The following is a 26,441-nucleotide window of genomic DNA, read 5'->3' on the forward strand; positions in this document are numbered from 1 at the left end:
GGTCAGGAACTTTCAAAGCTCCAGGAAAGCCTCAAGGACAGCTAAGAGCAGCCTTGGGATAGGAGAGAGGGGCCCTGGCCTGGACAGAGGCAGGGTTAGGCGCCCCCAGCTCGCCTGGGCTTCTGCGGTGGGCTGGGGCGCCGTGGGGGAATTTGGGTGGGGTGGGTCGCCCTTCCCTGGTCTCTACTCACAGCTCAAGTTCGCTCCTGTCAGAGTATGGGGCTGGCCACTCTGGCCCGTGTCCCCACGTCCTTCAGGCCTGGCCACCCCGCCCCACCCTCACCGGGAACCTGACACTTACTCCCAAATTGGGATGGAGAAAACAGATGCAGGGCGGAAACCAGAACCCCCTCCCCTATGTGGTGGAAATCCGGAGAGGCCAGCAGGGTTCCTGCGAGCAAGCTGAAGGTTGCTCAGAGGTCTGGGAACCTGGTTGTGGTGGTGGGGCAAAGGGTCTCACGTGAAGATGGTGGCATTAGAGCTAAAAATAGCTAAATGTAGGGAAAAGGTCACCGTGGAGTCAGCTGTGCTGATCTGGGTGCTCAGAGCTGGCAGCTGCACCCCAGGGCTCTCTTTGTACCTCTACCACTCTCTAGTCCTTTCCCCTCCTAGTATTTGTTACTTCTAAGAGGGAGGCAGGGAAGGGTGGAGAGGTAGGGGGCGCCAGTGGGCAGAATGCACCTGCAACCTTTTTTTTTTTTTTTTTTTGCAGTACTGGGGTGAACTCAGGGTCTACACCTTGCACCGCTCCACCAGCCCGTTTTTGTGATGGGTTTTTTCGAGATTGTTGCCCAGGCTGGCCTCAAACTTCGTTCTACCTGATCTTTGTCTCCCAAGCAGCTAAGATTACAAGCATGAGCCACCAGCTGGCTTGCAACTACTTTTAAACCCAGAAAACTGAACAGTGCAGTGGTTACTTCATCAGTCTGTGTGATCCTTGGTTTGGTATTTCTGCCTCTGAACAGAGCCAAGACAGGTATGAAGGAGAAGCTCATTTATTAAGGTACACAGCTCAGGAACTCCCACCTGCCCGCCTTGGGAACCTACTCAAACTGGGGGAGAGGTCATCCTTCTCAACCAGTCTCACTTTGGGGCACAGCCCAGTCTCCAAGGCATCCTGGCTTTTATCCCTCCAAGGTCCTGCCCTGGAAGCTCCAGGAGAAAGCCAGGAGTGGGGGTCAGACAGTCAGGATGATGGATGGAAGCTGGTCAGCTGCCCCTTCTGCTGGAAGTAGAACTGGAACCGAGACTGGGCATACTCCTAGGGAAAGAAACCCACCCCACAAAGAATGCTTGGTGAGACACTTGGGACCAGCACTCTACACCTGCCTTGGTCTGCCCAGATTTCCTGGAGGACATATAGCCACTGCTGCTCCCTAGCCCTCACCTAACATGCCCACTCTCTGGGTTACTTACCAAGTAACCAAATTCTATGGTGGACATGGATGCCTGGAGGATGGACCACAGACCCCAGAAGAAATGAGATGCCAGAGCATACCTGGGGGAAGGTAGGGAGCAGGAAAAGTGTGCTTAAGAGCGCATTTGGCATTGCCTGGATCCCCTCCCACAGACTGGTCATTCCCCAAAATTCTTAATGTCTTCCCCATTGTCCTAATCCCTACCCAGTCCTGATTTTCCACTCTCAAACTTTCCTTGCTTGCCAGCCTCACACCTCATCCTCCATCTCTGCCCATTTTGTACTAGCTCCTTGCCTACAATGAACTCCCTCCCCACTCCCACCCTGCCCCTCCTTCCTCACCGGTTGACCTCTACAAGCAAATCTTCTTCTGCTTTTCTCTGTTCCTCTAGAGAGAGGGTCTCGCCTTTCTTTACCTCTGCCAGGTAATGGCGAATAAAATGGAGCTGAGATCAATGGACAAAAGTCAAAAACTGGAAAGACTATGTTATTTCCCAATTAACATCTTCTCTGGACATTCCTTCCAAAGGTGACCTCCCTCTTCTTCTCCCTCATAGCTTCCTAGCCTCCAGCCCACATACCTGCTGTTCCCGATTGGGGTAGTCTGTGGGTTGTGCTTTGTAGAAAGGCCATTCCTCATGAGTATAATCATAAACCCACTCACAAAAATGGTTCCCAATGTCAAAGCCCCTGGGGGAAAACAAGGTGGACATTCAGTCCCCAGATACCCTGGGCAGCTGGGAGGCAGACATGAAGGATTGATCTGTTTTTCCAGGTCTCTGTGGAGCATCCACAGGAGGCTGCCCTCCCACCCTCACCTGTAGTTATAACTGCTGTACTCAAAATCAACCAGCATGAGGTTGTCGACGTTTTCTGGCTCAGAGAGCAACAAGATGTTCCCTAAGGGAATGAAGTAGGATTCTGGTCACTTTAGGTGCCCCCCCCCCCGCCCCTACAGCTTGGACTGGGAGACCCAAATGCCTTCTCCTACCTTCCTGGATGTCATTATGACAGAAGACCACTGGTGATGGAGTAGAGTCTAGCAACTTCCTGAAGGGGTAAGGGACATGGATCCTGAGTTAAGAGTGACTACAGCCACCCCCATAGGCTCAACCCTGACTCCAGCCATCAGCAAATCCTGGGAGGACACTGCTAGATGCCTGGTGCCACCCCATCTTGCCTGTCTTCACCTGAGGATGCCCATCTCATCCTTCAGGCTGTACATTTCCAGCAGGTTCATCTGGGGGATGCCAGTGGAAGGCAGGTCCTGGATCTGCTTTAAGTACCTGAAGCCCCCAAAATAGGATAATTCACTCTGCTATCCATTCCCACCCCCTCTCCTAGACACCCTCAGGCCAGATTATCTCACCCACTTTCCTGTCACTGTGTGGTTTGAGAAACATGAGAGCCCAAGCTAGACAATGGGACACCAACTGGAGGGCTGGACACACCCATGGTTCAGTTCAGGTGTCATGGACCCAAACTTAACTCACCGCTCCATGGTCCCAAACAACCAGTGGGGCTCCTTGGTGAAAGGCATCTCCATACCATGGAAGCGGGCCATCTTTGTGGCAATGGCTGCTGACAACACTGGTTCTCGAAGCTCTCGAGTCTTCAATGGCCGGCTCTGCACCCAGGAACCTATCAGGGTGGTGAGGGGGCTGGGGCAGGAGGGGGGAAGGGATGGAGGGATGGGGGGAGGTCAAGGTCTTGGGGAAAATTCCCTACATGGGAAGTGAAGGCAGACATGGGGCCGGGGGGGGGGGGTGAGGGCAGAAGGTAACTTGGAGAGTAGAGGGCTGGGCTCATACTGGGAGATACTGTTCCAGCCGGCCTTCTGGAAAGACTCCATAGAGCTGGGGCCCCAGCGACCGCTCTGCAAGGATGGCAAACATCACACTTTCTAGGACCAAGGAATCCACACCCTGAAAGAAGATAGATAGCAAAGGAGCCCAACTCAGGAGAGGCCAGAGGTAAGGGGCACTGGCATACACAGGAGGGTTTGCTTTCTGCATCCATCCATCCATTCATCCATGTCCATCCATCCATAGCTGTGGCTTTGGTCTCACTGCCTGGAAGCTCTGGAGCACAGGCTTTATATCATAAGGCTTAGCCCCTAAGCCTCAGGGTACTCAACTGCACAACGGTGACAACATTGCCTGCAACCACTTAATCGAGAGTCCTAAAGTCACTGGCCCCTCCCTCACCTGCAGGATGGCCCCATACAGTCGTAGCAGCACCTCGCGGGGCTCCTCACCAACGCTGGGCAGGTGGTCCGGGAGCGAGCAGCGGAACAGCAGGTTGCTGAGGCCTCCACTGCAGACCCACACCGGCGCGCTCAGCCTGCAGTCGTCCCCCACCGCGGGACCGGAGCCGGTCGCCTCCCCTCTGTGGTTTCCCACCCAGTCCCACCCCCAGTAAGGATCCGCCCCTATCGCGGGACCCCGCCCACGGCACAGGATCTCTGCGCGTGCACAACTGGGGGCTCTGAGACTGACCCCTGGCCCTGACCCGCGCACAAGAGGGGCTGACCCCTGACCTCCCACCTCACGGGGCAAACCCTCAGCTCCTCGGGCCGCACTCGACGCCAGGCCCCGCCCAGGTACTCCCGGCACCACTGATAGGCTCGGCGCTCAGCGTCACGAGACAGCGACGAGGCACGCCGTCGGTTCGGGGTCGCGTCCTGGCACTTAGACTGCCGCAAGCTGTCCTTGGCCAGGTGGCCACCGGCAGCCCCACCTCCGGCCACAGCTGCCCCCTCCGCAGCCATGGCATGGACTCCACCGGGCCCAACGCCCAGCGGTGCTCAGCTCCCTTCGGGCGGGCTCGGCTCCTTCCGGCCGCGCTCGACTTCGCTTCCGGCTGGCCAGCGCTTTCCCGTGCGTACTCGGCTCTTTCCGGTTCTATTCGGCTTTTTGCGGCGGCCTTCGGCTCTCTCCGTGGCTCCGGTTTGGGGCCTGTTTCTGAAGTACAAATGCTGCGGTTCTCTGCCGCGCCCGCCCTTGTTCAAGTCAAAGGCCAATGACCTCTTTTCTTGGGTGGGCGCGCCTTGTCACGCTCTTTGGGCGGAGCCCCTCGAAACGCAGTTGTGTGGATGGTGGCTCGGAACCTAGAAAGTGGCGTGGGCCAATCAAGAAGCGTCCTGGGTGGTTGCGCTCTACGCTCTGCGGCCAGTTTTCGGGCGCGTCACGTGGGCGGGCGTATCCTCAGTTAGCGTCCGCCCGAGGTACAGGAGAGCACAGGTGGTGAGAGCTGTGGCTCTGGCTTCCGCATAAGGGCTGTTTTCCTGGGGCAGTGTAGGTAATACCGGGGTGTGTGAGAGACGTGCGTCAGATTGTAGAGATTTTAGGACTTACAGTAGATGCCCAATGAACATTTGCTAGTGAGTGACAGGAAGTACGGAGCCGTTGGGACAATTCCTGCCCAGACCTCGGCCCAATTACAGAATCAAACCCTGGAGCAGACCGCCGGGGGCTTGTCAGCCCCGACAGATTGGAGCGCTCAGAATCCCCCTTCCCAGGAGGGCATCCCGCATCAAGTGCGTGTGGGAGTGACAATCAGGTATCTGTGGCAGCAGAGGGAAGGGATGGGGGGAAAGGGGGAGGTGTGTGCTGGACCCTGGTGCTCTTTGGGGTAAAACATAAACAGCTAACTAGCTAATTGGAATAGTCACAAAGATATCAATTGGTGTTGGGGACCCTAATGTCACTTGCTGTAGCAGAAAATCATGATCCTTCACTCCATTGAAATCTGAGCTAGAATTCGCAATAGCCAAGTTATGGAAACAGCCAAGATGCCCCACCACTGACGAATGGATTAAGAAAATGTGGTATCTACACACAATGGAATTTTATGCAGCCATGAGGAAGAACGAAATGTTATCATTCGCCGGTAAATGGATGGAATTGGAGAACATCATTCTGAGTGAGGTTAGCCTGGCCCAAAAGACCAAAAGTCGTATGTTCTCCCTCATATGTGGACATTAGATCAAGGGCAAACACAACAAGGGGATTGGACTTTGATCACAAGATAAAAACGAGAGCACACAAGGGAGGGGTGAGGATAGGTAAGACACCTAAAAAACTAGATAGCATTTGTTGCCCTCAACACAGAGAAACTAAAGCAGATACTTTAAAAAGCAACTGAGGCCAATAGGAGAAGGGGACCAGGAACTAGAATTTAGAAGGTAACACACATGCACAGGAAATTAATGAGTCAGCTCCCTGTGTAGTTATCCTTATCTCAACTAGCAAAAACCCTTGGTCCTTCCTATTATTGCTTATACTCTCTCTTCAACAAAATTAGAGATAAGGGCAAAATAATTTCTGCTGGGTATTGAGGGGATGAGGGGGAGAGGAAGGGGGCAGGGTGGGTGGTAAGGGAGGGGGTGGGGGGAGAGGGGAGAAATGACCCAAGCATTGTATGCACATATGAATAATAAAAAAAAGAAAAAGAAATAAATAAATAAAAATAAAAATAAAAAAGCAAAAAAAAAAAATCTGAGAGTCAGTGGTGGTGGTGCACATCTGTAATCCCAGCACTAAGGAGGCTGAGGCAAGAAAGAAAAATTTCTATAGCAAAGCAGAAATTCCTCAAGATAGTAAATCAGAAACAACTGCATTCCAGTGGAATTGCAGGGATTGTTTCACCTCAGGGGCTTAAAGTGATGGTCACCATTTTATCCTTTCACTTCATCCTAATGGCACCTGAAAGGTCTAGGTGGATTGAAGTAAGTGATGGTGGACCTTCATAAATTTAGCCAAGTAATATCCCCAATCACAGCAGCTATGCCAGGTATAGTATCTTTTTTAAAAATTACGGTTTTTCTGGCAGTACTGGGGTTTGAACTCAAGGCTTTGCTCTTGTTAGGCAGGCACTCTGCTGCTTGAATGACATTTCCAGCCTAGGTATATAATATCTTAAAAAATTTTTTTTGAGACAGGGCTACATAGCCCAGACTGGCCAGACTCTTGATTCTTTGGCCTCTGCCTCCTGAGACCTGGAATTATAGGCATGTACCATCGTACTTGCCTCAGGTGTAGTCTTTTCTGGGACTGATTAATGTACCTCTGACACTTTATAATGAAATTATTGATGTAGTGAACATTCTTTTTAATTCCCAATGGTAAAGAGGATCTAAAGCAGTTCAAATTTATATATGGGAAGGACAGTAATACATATTACCTTGCCTCAAGGCTGTCTTAACTCTCAAGTTCCCTGTCACAACGTAGTCTATGGGAACCTTACCATCTGGACATTCCACATAGTGTTGGTAACATCATACTAAGTGGACATAGTGAAGAAAGAACTGACAAGTGCTTTGGCCTTGGCATGGGGGATAATCAGTAGTTTCTGCTATGGTCCAGTCCTTCAGCTGTTTACATGTGTGTAGTCTTTTACCACATGTGGAACACACTCTTATCCCTAAGGGGACCACTGTGAAAATCCCAGCAGTTGCAGCATCTAGCTCACAGTGTAGGTCTCTGAGTTCTACATAGTTTACTTCCACAGGTTTATCCTTGTGGTCCAGTGTGTTAGCCAGTTTTCTGTTACTGTAACACATACCTGAGATAATCAACTTATAAAGAGAAAAGGTTTATTTTAGCTTACAGTTTTATAGGTCACAGTTCATGGTTGGATGGCTCTGTTGCCTTTGGGCCTGTAGTGAGGCAGCACAACATGGCAGGAGTGCATAATGAAGCCAAACCACTCAACTCATGGTTGGGAAGTGAAAAAGAGCAGAAGAGATGGGGTCCCCTTTGAGGGCTCACCCCCAGTGACCTAAAACCTCCCTCTAAGCCCTACCTCTTAAAGTTCTCATCACCTCCCAACAGTGCCAAGCTGGGGACCAAGCCTTTAACACATGGCCTTTGGGGAATATGCCAGATCCAAACTGTAGCATCCAAGGACTTGTAAGTGAGAAGATAGACTGTCATTTGTCTCCAGAAAATGACACTAGTTTATAAATCCAGTGGCTTATAAAAATACAAAAAATAGTTCATGGATCTCAAAATACAATGAAAGAGTAAAAATAAACACAATAAAACCTGTATTTAGAATAAGCAACATAGAAAACTCAGTAATCTAGTCGGTGGCACTTGCCACATTTTCCTGAACATGAGCAATGAAGAACTTTTTCTGTGTTTGGCAGTTCCCAGCTCAGGGCTCTGGGATGTTTTTCCCTGTCCATTATGCTTGTGCCCACATCTAAGGACGGTACTGAACAGACCACATAGCTTCTATGGGTGGGATGCTTGCTGGATTTGGTACTTTATGAGTTGAATGGTCACAGGGCCTGGCAAATCAGGGTTATCGTTCTTTTGGATACAAGTTCCCCGCCCCCCCCAATTGTCAATGTTGAGAAATTCCAGTGTAAAAGCATGAGCTGGGAAAGCTTTTGCCCCTGTTTTCTGCAATGGTTCATGCAGGATTGGCATTATTTATCCCATAAGTGTTTGCCAGAATTCACCAATAATGAAATCTGGGCTTGGAGTTTTCTTTGTGGAAAAGATTTTTTTTAGTTGGGCATTCCCTTTCTTAAATAACTATGGGGCCAGTCAGTTTTTTTGTTTCTTCTTGTTTCAGCTTTGGTAATTTGTGTTATTCAGGAACTTGTTCATTTAATCTAAGTTATTAAACTTATTGGCATAAAGTTGTTCCTAATTTTTTAATAATCCTTTTAATCTCTACTGAGCTGGGTGCCAGGGGCTCATGCCTGTAATCCTAGCTGCTCAGGAGGCAGAGATCAGGAGGATCATGGGTTGAAGTCAGCCTGGGCAAATAGTTCATGAGTCCCTGTCTTGAAAAACCCAACCCAAAACAGGGCTGGAGGAGTGGCTCAAGTGTTAGAGTGCCCATCTAGCAAGTGTGAAGTCCTGAGTTCAAACCCCAGTATTACCAAAAAAAATCTATTGAATCTATAGTAATATTTCTGTTTCTATCTCTGATACTGATGACTTACATGTTCTCACTTTTTTCTTGATTAGTCTTGCTAGAAGTTTATTATTTTTGTTGACTTTTTTAGTGAACCAGATTTTTGTCTATTGATGTTCCTCAATTGAATATGTTTTCTATTTCATGGATTTCAATTGAATATGTTTTCTATTTCATGGATCTCTAGTCATCCCTTATAATTCATTCACTTTTCTCTTTCTTCCCTGACTTTTACTTTTAGCTTAACTTTTCTTTCCTTCCTCCCTCCCTCCCTTTCTCCTCCCTCCATCCTTCTTTCCTTCCCTCCCTCCCTCCCTCCTTCCCTCCTTCCTTTGAAAGGTTATACCCTCAATGCAAAGGTGAATTAGAGGTAAACTGACCTTTAGAGACTGCAAGGAAATCAACTTTCAAATTTGGGGGCAAAGTGAAGTATGTATGTGGGATAGATCTTGAAAATGTATAAGCTATCCCTCACCTGGGTTGGCAATCAAATTCATAGCCATGGTGATCAACACTTATATAGTCTGTGGAACATTTAACATATATTAGCCTCAGGATGTAATATCTAAAGGTGCTTGGTGGAAGCAAACACAAAATTCTCTCTGAAGGTACCCACTGCTATGGTTTGAAAGTTGGTGTCCTTCCTCCCCAAATTCATATGTCTAAACCTAACTCTCAATGCACTAGTATTAAGAGATGGGGTCTTTAATTGGTGATCACATTGGGCTGGGTGTGTGGTTCAAGTGGTAGAACATCTACCTAGAAGGTGATTATGTTATTAGGGCTTCACTCTCATTAGTGAGCCCATAAAAGAGGCTTGAGGGAGCCTGTTTGCCCTTTCCATCATGTGAGGACACAAGAAGATGATACCATCCGTGAGGAATGGGGCCTCACCAGACAGTGAATCTGCTGGCACCTTGATTTTGAATTTACCAGCCTCTAGAACTGTGAGCAGTACATTTCTATTGTTTATAAACTACCTACTTAAAGGGTATTTTGTTAAAGCAGTCCGAATGGACTAAGACATCTACTTTGTTTTCTCTGCAGGTACCCACCTTCTTCCTAGACCTTAGAATTTTCTGTAAATACAATCCCAAGAGGTATAAGCAGCTCTCGGTTTACAAAGACAGCTAAGAAACAAGGTAATGAGGTATCACGAGAGCAAACCAGCTACTACCACAGACAGCTTATTTCAGATAATAGAATCATCAAACAAGATTATAAAATGCCTATGTTTAATATAGTTAAAGTAGTAAAAGACAAGGCTGAAAATAGGTGTAGAAACCAAGAAACTATGAAGAATAAGCAAGCAGTTTGAAAAGAACCAAGTTGAAGTTCTTTTTTTTTGGGTTTTTTTTTTTTTTTTTTTTTTTGTGGAACTGGGGATTGAACCCAGGGCCTCATGCATGCTAGGCAAACATTAAACCACTGAGCTATATCCCCAGCCCCAAGTTGAAGTTCTAAAAGGAAAGTTTTAGTGCATGTCTGTAATTCTAGCACTCAGGAGGCTGGAGAATTCAGAGTTTGAGTTTAAGGTCACCCTGGGCTACAAAGCAAGACCCTGTCTCAAAATATAAATAAATAGATAAATAAAGAAAGCTTTAGTTGAGTTTTATTTTATTTTAATTTATTTTGGCAGTTACTGGGGTTTGAACTCAGAATCTCACACTTCATATGCAGGCACTCTACCACTTGAGCCAAGTCCCCAGCTCTTGGTTAAATTTTAAGTTTAGTGACATGTAAAGCTTAATATACAGCTTTCTTGGCAGATTACAAACAGCTGGAGAGGAAATTAGTGAATTAAAAGATAAATGTGACTGGTGGAGTGGTTCAAGTGGTAGAACTCCTGCCTAACAAGTGTGAGGACCTGAGTTCAAATCCTAATACCACCATAAATAATATAAATAGAAGAGGGAGGGGATGAACCAATTTGGGATATAATACATGTATACATGGAAACGTCATGATGAAACTCTCTGATCCGGGCACTGGTAGCTCATGCCTATAATCCTAGCTACTCAGGAGGCAGGGATCAGGAGGATCATCAGAAGCAGCAGCCTGGGCAAATAGTTCAGGAGACCCTGTCTCAAAAATATCCTCCATAAAAAAGGGCTTGAGGGAGTGGCTCAAGTGGTAGAGGACTTGAGTTTAAATCCCACTACCGCCAAAAAAAAAAAAAAAAGAAATGAAATTCTCTGTATAGATATCTTAAACAAACAAAATAGATAAAGACAAATGTGAATAGATTATCCAGAATATTGGATGAAAAGACATAGCTATGGAAAACATGAGAAGATAGGAGGATAGAGCAATAAAATTCAACATGAGTCTAACTGGAATGAAGAACAGAAGGGAAAAACAGATGGAACTCTTTTTTTCTTTTTCTGTTGTTTTGGGACAGTGTCTCACTGTGTAGTCCAGGCTGGTGTCAAACTCAGATCTCTTGCCTCAGCCTCCTGAGTGCTGGGATCACAGGCATTACCCTACCATGCCTGGCTCAGAGGTAGTATTTCAAGATAATGATTGTGAAATTTCTACATCAATGAGAGATTCATATAGTTAAGTTCAGTGAACTTCAGGCAGAAAAAAATGAAATAAATCCACACCAATATTCACCAAATTGAAACTTCAGAATGCCAGAGATGCAGACATTGTATGTACAGCTGGCGAGGAAAACACCACTGGGGTGCCTGAGAGGCACCTTCTCACAGCAGCCACAGAAGCAGAGAACAGGGGAATGAGACCTGGACATGATGGTGAACAGTAAATATTTGACCTAGATATCTTTTTTCTCTTGAAACAAGGATAGTCTGTGCAGCTCCACAGTCTTGAGGCCAGAAATCTGAGGTGGTTTCTTTTGTAGCCTCTCTTCTTGGCTTGCAGACAGCTGCCTTTCTCTCTGTTTTCACGTAATTATCCCTCCGAGTGTGTCTGTGTCCATACTTTCTCCTCTGCCCTCCTGGAGCTTATAGTCTAACGAGGAGAGAAAGTAAATAAGATTAATCACTAGAATGCATGAAGTGGCATGTCAGATGGCAAGAAGCAATGTGAAGAAACAGCAGGCCAGAGCCAGGGACCAGTGACTTATGACTGTAATCCTAGCTACTTTCGAGACTGAAATGGGGAGGATTGCAGTTCAAGGCCAGCCTTAGCAAATAGTTTGTGAGACCCCATCTCCAAAATAACCAGACCAAAATGAACAGGAAATGTGGCGTAAGTGGTAGAGTACCTTTGTTGCAAGTGTGAAGCCCTGAGTTCAAACTCCAGTTCTACAAAAAAGTAGCCCAGGTGTGATAACTCACACCTGTAAATCTCAGCAGTTGGGAGGTTGAAACAGGATTGCAGGTTCAAGACTACCCTGGATTACATAGCAAGACCCTGTCTCAAAAAACCCACAAAAACAAAAAGGCCACCATTGTCTTAAAGGTCTCAGAAGTGTCTGAGACAAGGGTTCAAATACAAAGAGTTTATTTGGTGGTACAAGAAACTTCAGTGAGTGGGTGGGAAAAATGAGGCAAAAACAGGAAGGACTGCTGTTTTGCCAACTGCCGGAACATTATCTAACCTGTGGTCTATGTAGCATGATTGTACCTAGAACCTATTAGCTCAGAGGATATAGCTGATAAAGGCAATTTTTGTTTACCAAATGAGGTAATCATGCTGGAGTTCTAGAATGATAATTTTGTGAGCAGATTATATTTTCAGTTGGGATTTCCTACAGCCTACCAACTGTCCCTGCTAGGCAGCACACCATGTCCATCAACTTTACATCTTTGGGAGGAAACTGGGAAACTTGAGAAGTCATGCTCTCCAACATTCCCCAGCTTGGTATCTCCTGGAATGCTTTGCACTTACCATAGTATTTCTCTGAGATTCATAATTTTGAGAGTAATTTTTATCAAGGTGCCAATGCATACCTCTTTGGAACTATGACATTGGTGCAGTGAAGACTATAAATGTCCTATTCTTTATTAAACAAAACTGTCCTTGGGGCTGGGCACCATGGTTCACACCTATAATCCTAATTACTCAGAAGGCAGAGATCAGAAGGATTGAGGTTTGAAGCCAGTCTGGGCAAATAGTTTTTGAAATCCTTTCTCAAAATTACCGAACACAAAAAAGGGCTCGTGGAGTGTCTCAAGTGTAGAGTACCTACCTAGCAGGTGTGAGGCCATGAGTTCAAATCCCAGTACCATAAAGAAAAACTTGTCCTTAGGCATGTACTTTTATGTGAAGGAGTCTTAAGAGCAAGCTGGGTGCTGGTGGCTCATGCCTGTAATCCTAGCTTCTTGGGAGGCTGAGATAGGATCATGGTATGAGGCCAGTCCAGGCAAAAAGTTCATGAGAGACCCCCATCTCCAAAGTAACTAGAACAAAATGGGCTGGAGAGATGGCTCAAGTGGTAGAGCACTTGGCTTTGCAAGTGTGAAGCCCTGAGTTCAAACCCCAGTCCCACCAAAAAACAAACAAAGCAGATTTCAGGGATCACTCTCCATGGTAGCAATCTCTTTAAAAACTTCAGCTCTCATTCATTGTCATAATAGTCTTCTTCTCCTCTTCCTCCACCTCCTTCTTCTTTGTGGCACTGGGGTTTGACCTCAGGGCTTCTTGTTCGCTAGGCAGGTGCTCTATGCTTGAGCCACTCTGTCAGCTCCACAATAGTCTTCTGCACTAGTAGAAATCTGTTTTCTGAAAGGTGTAATTATTTGTGAGATTTATCTCTTAACCCATATTCTGTTGATATTACACAGAAATCACAAAATACCAGTGGTTGAAACTGCAAATAGAAGTGTTTAATAAAGATCAGTGAGACATTGTGTCAGGGCTGCTGTCATTTACTCAATGACTTCACCACCTTCTGAATCTTGATTTTAACCACTCAAGATACACCCCTAATCCTTTTGCTTTTAGTTTGTTTTCCAGATAGGGTTTCAAGCTTTTGGCCCAGGCTGGCAAAAATGTCTCCCATATAATGGGGATTACATCTGCATACCACACTCCAGGCTTATTTTTGAGATAGGGTCTCAACACGCTGGTTTGAGCCTTGACCCTCTTTCCTCTGCCTCCTGAGTCACTGGGATTACAGGTACGCACCAAAACTTGGGCCCTTTTCTTGCTCTGTTGCTACAGTACAATGACACCCACAAGTCTTTGACCCCATAAGAAACATGTTCCAATCACCATTGCTGTGTAACAAATTATCCTCAAATTTAGTGGATCAAACCTCCATTTTACTCTGATTAGAGTTTGGGATCAGAGACTCTGCAAACACTGATGGGGATTCTTGCCTGAATCTCTCTTGAGGTTTGGATGCAGTCAAAGGTGAGCTAGGCTGGGTATCTGACATGGCTTGATACCAAGTGTCTGTTGGGAGTTCAGACTATCTCCAGCACCTTCAGTGGCTTCTCTCCAAGTATGGTGGTCTGAGGGTGGTCAAGGTCCAGGTCAAAGCCACATGGCCTTTTCTGACCTCGGCATATGCTGTAATTTCTGTCATATATATTGCCAAAGCAGTCATAAATCTATGCAGGTTCAAGAGGAGTCCTAGAATCACATCTCACTGGGAGGAGAGCACTTGGGGGCTGTCTTTTTGAAATCACCACAGATGTCCAGTCCTTCGATCCTTTTACCTCTCATTGCCCACCCAACTCCCTTCTCTCTTTCTCTTTTTAAAGTCTTTATTATTATTGTTTCAACTCCCCTCTTGAAACTAATCCTCTCTCTTGCATCATCATCTTTTCTGGATTGCCACCAGCAAACAAGCATAATATGGTGTTAAGTAAATGGTATTTTCCTATCTCCATTTGCATAAGGAATCCAAAGTCATAGGTTAAGTTCTGTTATGCCTTAAAGGAAAGAACAGTAAAAGAAATCCTTATGAGTAAAGAAAGAAATCTCACAAATAATTACACCTTTCAAACACTTTTCATCATGAGAAAAAGGGAAATTTCATTGCACTTGATATGGAAACTCGGGACAAACCACCTTCTTAGTTCTTCCTCCCCAACTTGTCCCTCTCTACCCTGATCTGCCCTCCCTCACTTTCACAGCTAGCTTCTCTCACCACACAGAGAGTTCCTCACTAAGCTGGAGCTTCAAGCCAGAGCTTGTTGATCGCCTAAATAGAGCCAAGAACATAGATGGTCTCAAGAAACAGTGTTTCAGTTGAATGAACATAGCCTCAGGATTATAACATCTAGCGTCCAGCAATACACCTGTCAAGACTGCAGTCTATACCATGCATGGAAAGTTCAATGCTTGCCGCTGGCTGGCGGACTCTGAATCCAGAGCTCATCGGCACCCATTGGGCAGACGTATGCCCAGTTGTGGTCAGCACCGGTCGGGGAAATGGATGGTCTGGCTCTGGTCTGCATGTTTTAGGGAGAAAGCTCTGTCGGCCCAATCAGCACCCATTGCGGGACAGCTCCATCCGTCCCCGATCAGCACTCAGGGGCGGACAGCTCCCGCAGCCCTAGCTGAGCTGTGAACCTGGCGAATGCGCTCGCGTTGCACCCGCAGTCTGCTCTACCCGGTCCGTGGGGTGTTCGCGAGCTCTTAGGGCCGCACCCACCCTGGGCGAGCCGCCCCCCTTCAACAAACAGAGCACGCTGCAGCCTCGTTTAAGGCCCTCACCCACCCCTCCCCGCCTGCAGACGCCGGGTCCTCGAGCCGCTCCCGCCCCTACCTTCTTTCTCTCCTGCCTCGCGCCCCGAAATCCAAACCGCGCACCACTCCAGTCCTCCTCGCCAGAGCCCCGGCCAACCCAGCCCACCTCCAACTCCCCGCCCTGCCTCAGCCCAACACCCACAGCCTCGGCCCCGGCCCCCATCCTCCGCGCGACACCTCCATCCACCGCTCGATCCCCCCCGCCCCGCATCCTCCGCCCGACGTCCCCCAAGCCTCAGCCCGGGCCCCCATCCTCCGCACGACACCTCCACCCACCGCTCGATCCCCCCTAGCCTCCTGCAGGCCCCCAGGTCTTCCGCTCGGCGTCCCCCCAGCCTCAGCCCGACCTCCCCGCCCCCCGCGCTGGCCCCGCCCCGCGCCGCTCCCTCCTCTCGCCCCTGCGGCGCGGGAGCTCGCTGCAGCGGTGTCCTGGCAGGGCGACGAGGTGTGTCGCGGGAGGGTGTCGCAGGGCGTGTCACGAGGTGAGTGGGGAGGGCCGAGGCCGCGGGCGGGAGCGCCAAGGGCGCGGGCTGTGGCTCCTCACCCCTCCCCCCCATAGCCGGCCGGCCTTTCCCGGGAAGATGGCGGATCGCGCGGAGATGTTTTCTCTCTCCACCTTCCACTCGCTGTCGCCGCCGGGCTGCAGGTACGCGCTCGAGGCCCCAGGCCTCGGCCGGCTCTCGCCTTCCCAAGCCCCCTCGGACCCAGTCTCCAGGCTTCTCTGCCCCGCCCTGCCACCCCACCCCACCGCCTTCGCCCACCCAGGCCCAGACCTCTCTTTGGTCCCGAGGCCTCGGACTGCCGCCGCCCATCCCCCACCCCTGGGGTCTCTCCGTTTTTGTCACTTATCGTTCAGACCCAGTGCCCTAAACCCCTCATTTCCAGTTGGGATACTGAGCGGCACCAAGCCCGGGCAGCTGACCTGTCATGGGTGGGATCCCTGGACTGACCCTTTGAGGGGAGCAGCCTCTTAGGCAGTCTGTGCCTGGCTGTGTCCTTTTGGCCTTGTTGGCCCCCTCTGATGGAGGCCAGGGCCTAGCCGGTTGGGCCCAGGCAGCGAAAGAACTGAAATCAAGCTTGGAGCCCGGAGTGGGGGTGGGGATGAGACTGAGGTGGGAGAGGACCGGACCTCTAGAATTATAGGCCTGCCTGGTGGGTGCTGTGGGGACACCAACTGACCAGAGCAAACTGGACCCCTCCCTCCCCTTCTGCGCAGCTTCAGCTCCCCTTCTCCCTGCTGGCTCCTGCTGACTCCCCTGAGGCTGAAGCTGTGACCCACTAGGGCCTGCAGCTCAGCAGAGGCCGATGGGAGGAGGGGGAGGGGTAGTTTCTCTGGGCTGCCTGAGGAGATCCACTGGAGAGCAGTGCTTTGGGGTCATGATGATGTCAGAATGTGGACCTGGGAGTTGGGAGTTTAGGAAGTGGACATCTCCCTCCCAGTCTCTCAGGACCAGCTGCCAGGCAGGGGGAGTCCAAGGTTGTAGGCTCTCTGACCCTGGCATCCTCTCCAGGCCTCCGCAGGACATAAGCTTGGAAGAATTTGATGATGAAGACCTGTCTGAGATCACTGATGACTGTGGCCTGGGCCTCAGCTACGACTCAGACCACTGCGAGAAGGTGGGGAAAGGGTTGGGTGTAAAGAACCCAATCAATGGAGAGCCTCACTTAGGCTCTGTTTGCCTAGTGTTCATTTGAGTTTTTGGGTGAGTCTGATCTCAGCCCTGATGCAGGAAATCCTTTGATTGCTCTTGCTATTAGCCCCCTGGCCTAAGGGTTTCCTCAGCATCAATCCTCTTTCTACCAGAGTGTATGCCCTCCAGAGGGCCTTCCCTAGCACTTTCCCTGATCACTCTGGGGAGGGAGGTGTGCCTTGAATTTGGGTACCTGCTGTGCTCAGATCACTTCCCACAGAGATCAAACCCCTCCATCTGCTGTCTCATTCAACTCTACAGCCTGTTTCTGTCTCAGGTCTCCCCCTGAAATATTTTCTTCCCTGCCTCCTGGTTATTCTCTCTGCCTCTCCATGTTTCTATTTTCATTCATCCGAGTAACTGCTGTGTGGCAAGTACTGGGGGCTTTCAGGTGCTAGGAGTAGAACATGACAGCTATACTCCAGAGCTTGCCGCTTAGTAGGGGAGAAACACATGTAAGAGACAGTGGCCACCCAAATGTCATGGACTGAATTCCCAACAGAGACAAAGTGAAACAAGGGGCGAAGGGAATGCAGTTCAGGCTGAGGGAGTCAAGAAACTTCACAGAGGAAATGTCAGCTGTGCTCTGAGGTTAGCAAGAGCCAGGCAGATGGAGAATATAGGAGACAGTGGAGAAGAGAAATTGTCAGCAGAAGGATTGCCAAAAGCCCTGGGGTTTGTGCAAGCTTAGTGAGTCCTCAGAGAGCAGTTTCATTTACTACTTACTGAACATCACTAAGCCCTAGGTGCTGTGCCCAGGGGTGGATGCACCAGTCTACAATATGACCCTGCCTTGGTGAGGCTTGCACTATGATGGAGGAGACAGACCAAAAAGCCATTAACAGAAATTGTGAATCGTGTGTTAAAATGCTTGAAGGACACAGTGCCAGTGTTGAATGTGATGGAATTTGGGGGTGAGATGGTTGGGGTCACTCTGAGAACAGTCTCAGGAATTTGGCCCCTTATCAAAAAAATGGAGTGATTTATATAGTCTTAACATATTTTTTAAAACTTTGCTTTGTTGGTGGGGGCAGAGTGAACTGGAGGAGGCTCTCCCTTGATTTCTGCTCTCTGCTTTCCCCTTTCTTGGCATCTGGAACTGGGCACTCTGGTCCATCCCTGCCATCTCCCTCCTTTCTGCAGGACACTCTTTCCCTGGGGCGCTCGGAGCAGCCGCATCCCATCTGCTCCTTCCAGGATGACTTCCAGGAGTTTGAGATGATAGATGACAATGAAGAAGAGGAAGAGGACGAGGATGAAGAGGAGGAGGAAGAAGATGAGGAGGAGGGAGATGGGGAAGGAAAGGAGGGAGAAGGACCTCACACAGAGGCACCTGCTGGAAAGCCCCTTATCCCCTCCCCTTCTCTGGAGGAGCCCCACAAACACCGACCCACCACCCTCCACCTGACTACACTGGGAGCCCAGGTGAGCCTCCTGACCCACAGCATCTAAGAGTCAAACCTGGGTTAATAGCACCTGGACTATACCCCATGACTTAGGTTCCTCCCACCCCTGGTTTCTGGAACCCTCCTCAGAGCTCTGTCTGTCCCTCCAACCCAGGACTCCCTGAACAACAATGGAGACTTTGCTCCGGAGCCCACAGCCTCCTGGCAGGAGACAGTGCTGTGTTCACCAGCCCAGGAGCCCCTCAGAGGTGAGGGGTTGGGGGCTGGCAGGGGCATACCGGGGAGGAAGGGAGAACAGGCTGACTGCTAGAAAGTGGTCTGGCTTGTGGTGACAGTGACCTGTACCCCTGCCCTGCAGAGCTCCCAGGCCCCCTCCAACCCATGGAAGAGGGGCCCAGAGAAGCACAGTCTCTGGTGTGCCCAGGTTGCGACTGTGAAGGCAACCGACCCCCAGATCCCCCAGTGCCAGGTGGGGTATCACCCTCCTCTGATCCTGGCATTGAGGCTGACCTGAGAAGCCGCTCAAGTGGGGGCCATGGGGGTCGGCGCAGCAGCCAGGAGCTGTCATCGCCAGGGTCGGACTCAGAGGATGCCGGTGGCGCACGCCTGGGCCGAATGATCTCCTCCATCTCGGAAACTGAGCTGGAGCTGAGTAGCGACGGTGGTAGCAGCAGCAGCGGTCGCTCCTCACACCTCACTAACTCCATTGAGGAAGCCTCATCTCCAGCCTCGGAGCCAGAGCCCGAGCCTCCCCATGAACCCCCGCGTCGCCCTGCTTTCCTTCCTGTGGGCCCTGATGACACCAACAGCGAGTATGAGTCAGGCTCCGAGTCTGAGCCCGACCTCAGCGAGGAGGCCGACTCGCCTTGGCTGCTCAGCAACCTGGTGAGCCGCATGATCTCTGAGGGCTCCTCGCCCATCCGCTGCCCTGGCCAGTGCCTGTCTCCGGCGCCACGCTTGCCGGGGGAGCCTGCATCACAGGCTGGCGTGGCCACAGAGGACTCCCAAGACCCTGCGGCAGCAGCGGGTCCTGGTGTGGAGTTGGTGGACATGGAGACGCTGTGTGGGCCGCCACCGCCGGCCCCCGCAGCGCCTCGGCTGGGCTCTGCACAGCCTGGGCCCTGCCTTTTTCTCAGCAACCCCACCCGAGACACCATCACTCCGCTGTGGGCCGCACCTGGCCGCGCTACCCGCTCTGGCAGCGCCTGCTCTGCCGCCTGCTCGGAGGAGGAGGAGGACGACGAGGAGGATGAGGAGGATGCCGAGGACAGCGTTGCCCCACCCAGGAGCAGGGGTACGGGCCCCACTGCCCCGATGGACGCCTCGCTGGTATATGACGCAGTGAAGTACACGCTGGTGGTGGATGAGCACACACAACTGGAGCTGGTGAGCCTGCGGCGCTGTGCAGGCCTAGGCAACGACAGTGAAGACGACAGCAGTGGAGAGGCCAGTGAGGAAGAGGCAGGGGCTGCACTGCTAGGTGGCGATCAGGTCCTGGAGGATGCCTCTCCCGACAGTCCCGACCTCACTTTCTCCAAGAAGTTCCTCAATGTGTTTGTCAATAGCACATCTCGATCCTCCAGTGAGTGGCAGGTGGGGAAAGAAGTGGTAGCCCCAGAAGAAGAAGCACTGCTCCAGTCTTAGGTCCCATCTGGTCTCCCAAAGTACCCAGGAGGTCTGAGGGTCTGGGGATGGTCAGGGCTGACTGCTACCTTTTTTCCTGAAACATAAGCATTGATCTTCCTCAGATACCCCTTTGAGCCAGAAATTAGGGGTTGCTCTGCCCCAGCCTCCAGTGGGCTGGTCCTCCCTCCCTGCTTGACTTAGAACACCTCACAACAGCTTGTTAGGGGAAGGGGACTTAGCTCTAGCCCAAGGCCAGTACTTTTCATTTCATTTCTCCCACCTCCCTCTAGCCCCTCCCTCTCTTCATCTGTGCCTCTTCTGTCTCTCAGGCACCGAGTCCTTTGGCCTTTTTTCCTGTCTGGTCAATGGGGAGGAGAGAGAGCAGACCCACCGTGCTGTCTTCAGGTATAGCTACACTCTTGCTCCTGGTGATCCCCAGCCTCATTCCACAGACACTGCCAGACATAACCCAGCCAGGTCTATCTCAGTGATCTCTCACCTGTCCTCAGGTTCATCCCTCGCCATCCTGATGAGCTAGAGCTAGATGTGGATGACCCCGTGTTGGTGGAGGCTGAAGAAGATGACTTCTGGTTCCGAGGCTTCAACATGCGCACTGGCGAGCGTGGCGTGTTTCCCGCCTTCTATGCCCATGCTGTGCCTGGCCCTGCCAAGGACCTGCTGGGTAAGACTCCGTCCCTTGGGGGGCTTGTCACCCCAGACTTTTCCCTACATCACCCCTTAACCTGAGTCCCTGTGACCCCCACCCACCTGCAGGGAGCAAGCGGAGCCCTTGCTGGGTAGATCGCTTTGACGTGCAGTTCTTAGGCTCTGTGGAGGTGCCGTGTCACCAGGGGAACGGCATCCTGTGTGCAGCCATGCAGAAGGTCAGTGCGGGGCGGGGGGTGGGACAGGCACAGGCCATAAGCCCACGTGAGGCCCACAGCAGTACCAAAGACTGGCACAGCTTCAGGGCCTCCAGCCTGCTCCAGGGAGGGTGCAGGTGATGTCACATGCTCATGCTCTCAGGGTGGGCAACCCTGGCCCTGATTCAGAGGTCTGCGCAGACAGACCTAGGGCAGAACATAGCAGGTGTTTCCTTCACCTCTGGGTCTCTTGGCCAGTTCAGTGAGGCCTTCACCTTTCTGCTGACTCCTCCTCTCCTTCAGCCCACCCTCCTCCTGTCTGAAATTTGAGAGCAGTTCTCACAGCCCCTTTCCTGGGAGTCATTTGCTCATTCATTCATTTACTCTATGGACACTTAACGAGCACCTGACTATCTGCTCAGCCTGGGACTGAGGCTGGTGAGCTGCAGGGAGCAGGGTAAACCAGCCGCCATCTGAGCGCTCCTGTCAATTTATGGGACCAGGCAGTGAGGAGGCTGGAGGTGGGGGTGGGGCAGGTTCTTGGCACCTGAGCCAAGAGAAGCAGCTTGAATGGAGGAACAGAAAGAAGATGAAGCAGGCTCGGTGCAAAGAGTGACTTGCTTGTTTTGCGAGCAAGGGTGGCCAAGGTCACCCTCTCATCTTCCAGAATTGCATCTTAGAGGGTCTTAGGTGCCAAAAATATTCAGATAGTCTGAAATGAACAGAGGCATAGTGGTACTAAGGAGAGAGAAAGAGTCTGTGGCAGTCCCCTCAAAACCCTCTTTTTCCCTCAACTTCAGATTGCCACTGCCCGGAAACTGACTGTCCATCTGCGTCCTCCTGCCTCCTGTGACCTGGAGATCTCTCTGCGGGGGGTCAAGCTGAGTCTGAGTGGAGGAGGGCCCGAGGTGGGGGTGGGGAAGACTGGGCTGGGGGAGTTTGGGGGTGTGGGGTAAATCAAGGCCAAGAGGGCCTCGTCAAAGGACAGGTTAACAGAGACATCCAGCAAGCTGGTGGCAGTAGTGGCCACAGGCCTCCTCTGTCCAACTTAGGATGATGCCTCTGTCCACCTCTATTCTAGTTCCAGCGCTGCAGCCACTTCTTCCAGATGAAGAACATTTCATTCTGTGGCTGTCATCCCCGTAACAGCTGGTAAGAACCTCCTTCTAGGCCCTCATAAACCTTGAGGGTTGCCTGTACTCCAGTCCCCACTCCCTGAGGGCTCCACCTGCACTAACCTGATGCTCATTTTGTGCTGGACTTGGGAGACATCAGACTGGCTCCTGTCTGGTGTAGGTGTGGAGACAGACACATAGATGAGGAAGTAGAGGAAACATAGTGGTTTGGCATTTTCTGAATAGGCACTCCAGGCAGAACTGCAGCAAGGGAGGCAAGTTCTCCAGGACTCAAGAAGGCAAAGCTCAAAAAATGAGCTGGTGACTAGAGTAGGAGAAGTAGGTTGTCTTATCAGGGAACTGGTAGAGGCGAGGCATAAGGGGAGCAGCTGGGATGCTGGGGAGCAGCTCAAGTGTCAGTGGAGACCTGGGCCCTTTTGACTGTGTTAAGGAGCTTGTGTTTCATCCCATTGACCATGGGTCCACAAAAGGGTTCTTGTGGGAACATGTGATCCAGGCATGCAGACCAGCCATCTCTGACTGTTCTGTAGAATAGATGATGCCAGCAAGAGATCAGGTGGCCTTTGAGGTATCCAGGTGCAGTGTTGTGATGGGAAGTGTGCAGATGGAGGAGGCATTTAAGAGGTGGGACAGGCAGGCCTGGGTTGATGGGCCATAGAGACTGACCTAGAGTGAATCAAGAACAATGACCCACATACAGAGGAAATGCAGGACCAGTTATGGGCAAAGTGAGGCTGAAATTTAGGAGGAAGACCTCCTGCTCATTTTGGAGCAGGTAGATAACTGAGACCATTAAATTGACAAAATAGTCAGGGAGAGTGAGAAGAGGAGAGAAAAGGAAAGAAGAGTTGCTGTGGTGGGAGCAACAGAAGGTAGGGGGCTACTGTCTTCTTCCCCAGGCACAGACCCCTGCCCACTAGGTCCCAGCATCCTAGATGAAGGAGAGAGGAGGAACCAGAGATAGAGCCAACTAGAGGCTAATGATGACTGGCAGTTGCTGGAGGAGCTCCCAGCAGGTGGGATGCAGGGTGGACGCAATGCTTCCAGGGCTGAGGATTGTAACAGGTGTCAAGAGTGTCACTGGGTCATTTGAACTCATGTGTAAAGAGAATAGGAGAGTTTCTACTGACTAAAAATGGTGAAGTGCAGTTTTGCCTCTTTTCCATTGAGGAGGGAGATGGTTTGATGGGATCCATTGGTTCCACTGTTGGGACAATGCTCAGAGGCGTAAGTGCCAGGGCAGATTGCAGGGGTCATGCCAGACTCTGGAAGCAGCCCTGGGAGTCATAAGGACAGTGGGCTAGAATGGTACTGCCAACAGAGAAAACAAAACCATGAGTGCTACAAGCTCAGGCTTCCAGGCTGGACACTAGCCCACCTAAAATTCTACCATAGAAGATGTCAGACAAGTGGTCTGGGGTCAAGATGTGCTTCAGAACCAAGCCCAGTTTCTCAGTGAGGAGCACTAAGGAAACACGTGGTGGGTGGAGCATCATTGGGAATTGGGTGGTGGCTCGGGAGTGTCTGGTTGTGCTGCATTTGGATGAGGTAGGAATGTGTGGTGTTGAGATCAAGCTGCCTTTTTTTACTACATTGCTGCCTCAGACTGGCTGTGTGTCCTTGGACAAGATACTGACCCTTTCTGTGCTTAGCTGTCTATCAGGGCACCTACCTCATAAGTCTGTTGTGAGGTTTATGTGAGTTAATAAGATAAAGTCCTTAGGATAGTGCCTTAGTAACACTTAGTAACCAATATCTAAGTGTTAGTGATTATCATCATAATTGAGATGGATCTTATAATATGTCCATAGACAATAGGCCACATTACCCTAGCAATGAGACTATTGAGTGGCTTCCCATATGGTTGAACTACAAAACCCCAAAGCCATGGGGCAGTGTATTGGATTGGCCACAGTTTTAGCCTGGGGTAGAGTGTAAAGTCTCATTCTGTGGGCTGACTCCCCCTCTCCTGGACCACAGTTGTTATTAATGTCTTAGAAAAGGGGGACAATACATACAGGAAGGGCATGAGTGATGGGAGCAGCTAGGTGTATGCTTCTCTAGTTGAGAAGAGATGGAATCCAAAAGGGTATTAGAGATGCAGAGGTATTTAGTCCTGCATCTGAGCTTGGAAAAGACCTGTGTTTGCAGGACCAGATGTGGGGTTGGATGGGCTCACAGAGGCTTGAGCAAGGCAAGGCCAGGGGAATAGTCCAGACCCATGCTCTGTGATGTTTGGGACAGGCTCAGGGTATATGTGTAGGGTGTTCAGGAAGGGAGCCTCCAGCTCCAGTATAGGGTGAAGGCCCTGGTTGAGGAATTGACTAAGCTCCTTTTGGTGCCCAGCCCTGTACTTGAGCTGGAACCCCCAAAAAGTTACCTTCAGGTCTTGAAATCATGTGGCTACCATACTCCTCTCCCCTACTCTCTCTCCAAAGCCTTCGTTCATGCCTTTTCTCTTTAGATCTTGAGTGGGGAGGGGGCGCCCAAGGTTGGGTCAGTACTTTGATGCTACCCCCACCAACTTCCCTGCAGCTATTTTGGCTTTATCACTAAACACCCGCTGCTGAGCCGCTTTGCCTGCCATGTCTTTGTGTCCCAGGAGTCCATGAGACCAGTGGCACAGAGTGTGGGGTAAGTGGGGAAGGAGCCTGTGGAGTGAGGAGGAGGGATGGAGAGGCACAGTCCATTGCTGTGGGGGTGTGCAAAGGGTGGTATGGTGTAGATACAGTCTCTAAGTAGGATGGTGGTGCGTGGCTGTCGAGGAGGAGGAGGGAGCACCGGACTGAGAACTGCCTTTCTCTGCAGCCGCGCCTTCCTGGAGTATTACCAGGAGCACCTGGCATTTGCCTGCCCCACAGAGGACATCTATCTGGAGTAGCTGCCACAGGCTCTGGGTGTCTCAAGGCCACTGCGTCTTGGGCAAGGACTGGATTGGGGGCACATGGTACCTTATAATGTGGGAGGCTCCAGGCTAGGAACTCTTGTCCTCCATCCCCAGGGCACAGCTTTGGAGTTGCTGGGGAGTGGAGCCCCAGCACCCCCACTTTTCCTCTGATGCATCCTTTTTCTCTGTCATTCTCGTTTGTCCTGTCCCTCAACCTCCCTTTCTCTCCTCTGTTTCTTGTTTTTTTTCTGTGCCTGCAGACCTTGCCCTTTGCTCTCTCCTTTGGGGTCAGAACTTGGGTGTGGAAGGCTCAAGGTGACTAGTGAAGTCAGGTTCCCCAGTGATCCATTCCTGCCCTTCCCTGTGATTTATAAAGGAATTTTAATTTTTATAGTGAATCTCAAGGGATCATCTCATCCTTGACCAGAGGGACCCCATCCCCACCATAGGAGCCCGGGGAAAGCAGGGAGAGGTTCCCAAGAGAGCCTTGGGGCAACTGGGAGTGATTCTTAATGCTCACCGAAGCCCCCACCCCCATGCTGCTAGGAGGAGGGTGCCCATCAGGCACCCCCTACACATTGTCTGCTTTGCCGCTAACATCCCCGCAGTCCAGTGCGTACCTGCTCTGCGTGCGCTGCCCACTGTAAGTGGGCCCTGCCCATGGCCTCAATAAACTCTGCTTGGTGTGATACTGGCTGTTTCTAAGGTAGTGCCCAGGGGTGGGCCAGGTGCCCAGGTGCTTACTGTGGTTGTTGAAATGGAGGACTCATGGTGGTGGGGTCATGGGACTTGGGAGAAGCCTCAGTGCTTTCTGCAATCATGCTGGGGGTAGGTCACTGCCACACTGCACTGTGGCCTCCATAGAGGTGGTGTCTGGACACTCTACAGAGATTCTCTCCAAACACACTTGATTGGCCCCAGAGGAAGCCGAGGCCAGAGCAAGAGAAAACACTAGCCATAGCACTCTGTGTCCTTCCTGTGCTGGGGCGAGGTATGGCCCAGATCACTGGGGGTAGCACGGACACAATGAGAAATAATCTACTTAGATCTTAAAATTGGTATTTAGAAAGTTCTCTGTAGCTGGGCGCTGGTGGCTCGCGCCTGTAATCCTAGCTATTTAGGAGGCAAAGATCAGGAGGTTGCAGTTTGAAACCAGCCCAGGTAAATAGTTTGTGAGACCCTATCTTGAAAAAAAAAATCATGAAAAAGGGCTGGTGAAGTGACTCAAGTGATAGAGCTGCCTAGCAAGCATGAGGCCCTGAGTTCAAATCCCAGTTGCTGCCAAAAAATAAGTAAATTTTAAAAAGTTAAAAGTTCTCCACAGATGGCCAGAAGAAAGTAGGTGAATCTTTTTCACTGTGCCTTGTAGATGATTGTAGATGCTTACCACATTTTTCCCTGGGTAACCACCAACTTGGGGCAGGTGTCAGCATGGCAGTGGGTGCCCCTGGAGGCTGGGTCTGTGTCATTCCCCCTAGCCTGGGCAGTGATAACAGCAGGATAAGAGGTGAGGGTTGTGAGTGAAAGAGTGAGCAAAGGGAAGTACTGACAGTTGCACATAAAGATTAACAAGTATTGTTTAAGCTGGGCCTGGTGGTGTGCACCTATGCGCCTGGAATCCCAGCATTTGGGAGGCTGCCAGCGGGGATCACGTACTGAGGCCCTGCCTCAAAAAAAAGTAGTATCTAAGAGTCACATCTATGCCCAAATGTTGCTTCAGTGCACCAACAAACAGAAAAATATTATGGTACGTGTGACTGTAACATGTGACAACACAAACTGATCCAAGTGAATGTGCCAAGTCTCCACCAACAGA

At 50.6% G+C, this 26,441-nt stretch overlaps 2 protein-coding genes across 5 annotated transcripts; one reads left to right on the plus strand and one right to left on the minus strand.

Annotated features, from left to right (window-relative positions):
- Window positions 1-979: 979 nt before the first annotated feature.
- Window positions 980-4,187, minus strand: Chkb (choline kinase beta). Of its 2 annotated transcripts, XM_020181085.2 has the most exons (11): window positions 3,964-4,187; window positions 3,625-3,733; window positions 3,229-3,342; window positions 2,911-3,044; window positions 2,608-2,703; window positions 2,409-2,467; window positions 2,236-2,317; window positions 1,999-2,107; window positions 1,760-1,863; window positions 1,417-1,498; window positions 980-1,261 (listed from the first exon to the last, which is right to left on the minus strand). In XM_020181085.2, exons 1-11 carry the CDS (start codon window positions 4,185-4,187, stop codon window positions 1,187-1,189), a joined length of 1,188 nt encoding a protein of 395 aa, XP_020036674.1. In that variant the 3' UTR covers window positions 980-1,186. The 2 variants fall into 2 exon arrangements, with proteins under 2 accessions (XP_020036674.1, XP_073940886.1); XM_074084785.1 differs by lacking the exon at window positions 2,608-2,703.
- LOC109693083 (C-Jun-amino-terminal kinase-interacting protein 2) lies at window positions 4,166-25,316 on the plus strand. 3 transcript variants are annotated; one of them, XM_074084778.1, is made up of 13 exons: window positions 4,589-4,978; window positions 15,576-15,662; window positions 16,528-16,633; window positions 17,851-18,132; window positions 18,268-18,361; window positions 18,472-19,695; window positions 20,069-20,144; window positions 20,249-20,421; window positions 20,514-20,623; window positions 21,403-21,510; window positions 21,684-21,754; window positions 24,274-24,372; window positions 24,547-25,316. In XM_074084778.1, exons 1-13 carry the CDS (start codon window positions 4,779-4,781, stop codon window positions 24,617-24,619), a joined length of 2,703 nt encoding a protein of 900 aa, XP_073940879.1. In that variant the 5' UTR covers window positions 4,589-4,778; the 3' UTR covers window positions 24,620-25,316. The 3 variants fall into 3 exon arrangements, with proteins under 3 accessions (XP_073940881.1, XP_073940879.1, XP_073940880.1); XM_074084779.1 differs by lacking the exon at window positions 4,589-4,978 and adding an exon at window positions 15,271-15,498; XM_074084780.1 differs by lacking the exons at window positions 4,589-4,978; window positions 15,576-15,662; window positions 16,528-16,633 and adding an exon at window positions 4,166-4,296.
- Window positions 25,317-26,441: the final 1,125 nt, after the last annotated feature.

This window comes from Castor canadensis, chromosome 8 (assembly GCF_047511655.1).
Source record: "Castor canadensis chromosome 8, mCasCan1.hap1v2, whole genome shotgun sequence".
NCBI classification, from domain to species: domain Eukaryota; kingdom Metazoa; phylum Chordata; class Mammalia; order Rodentia; family Castoridae; genus Castor; species Castor canadensis.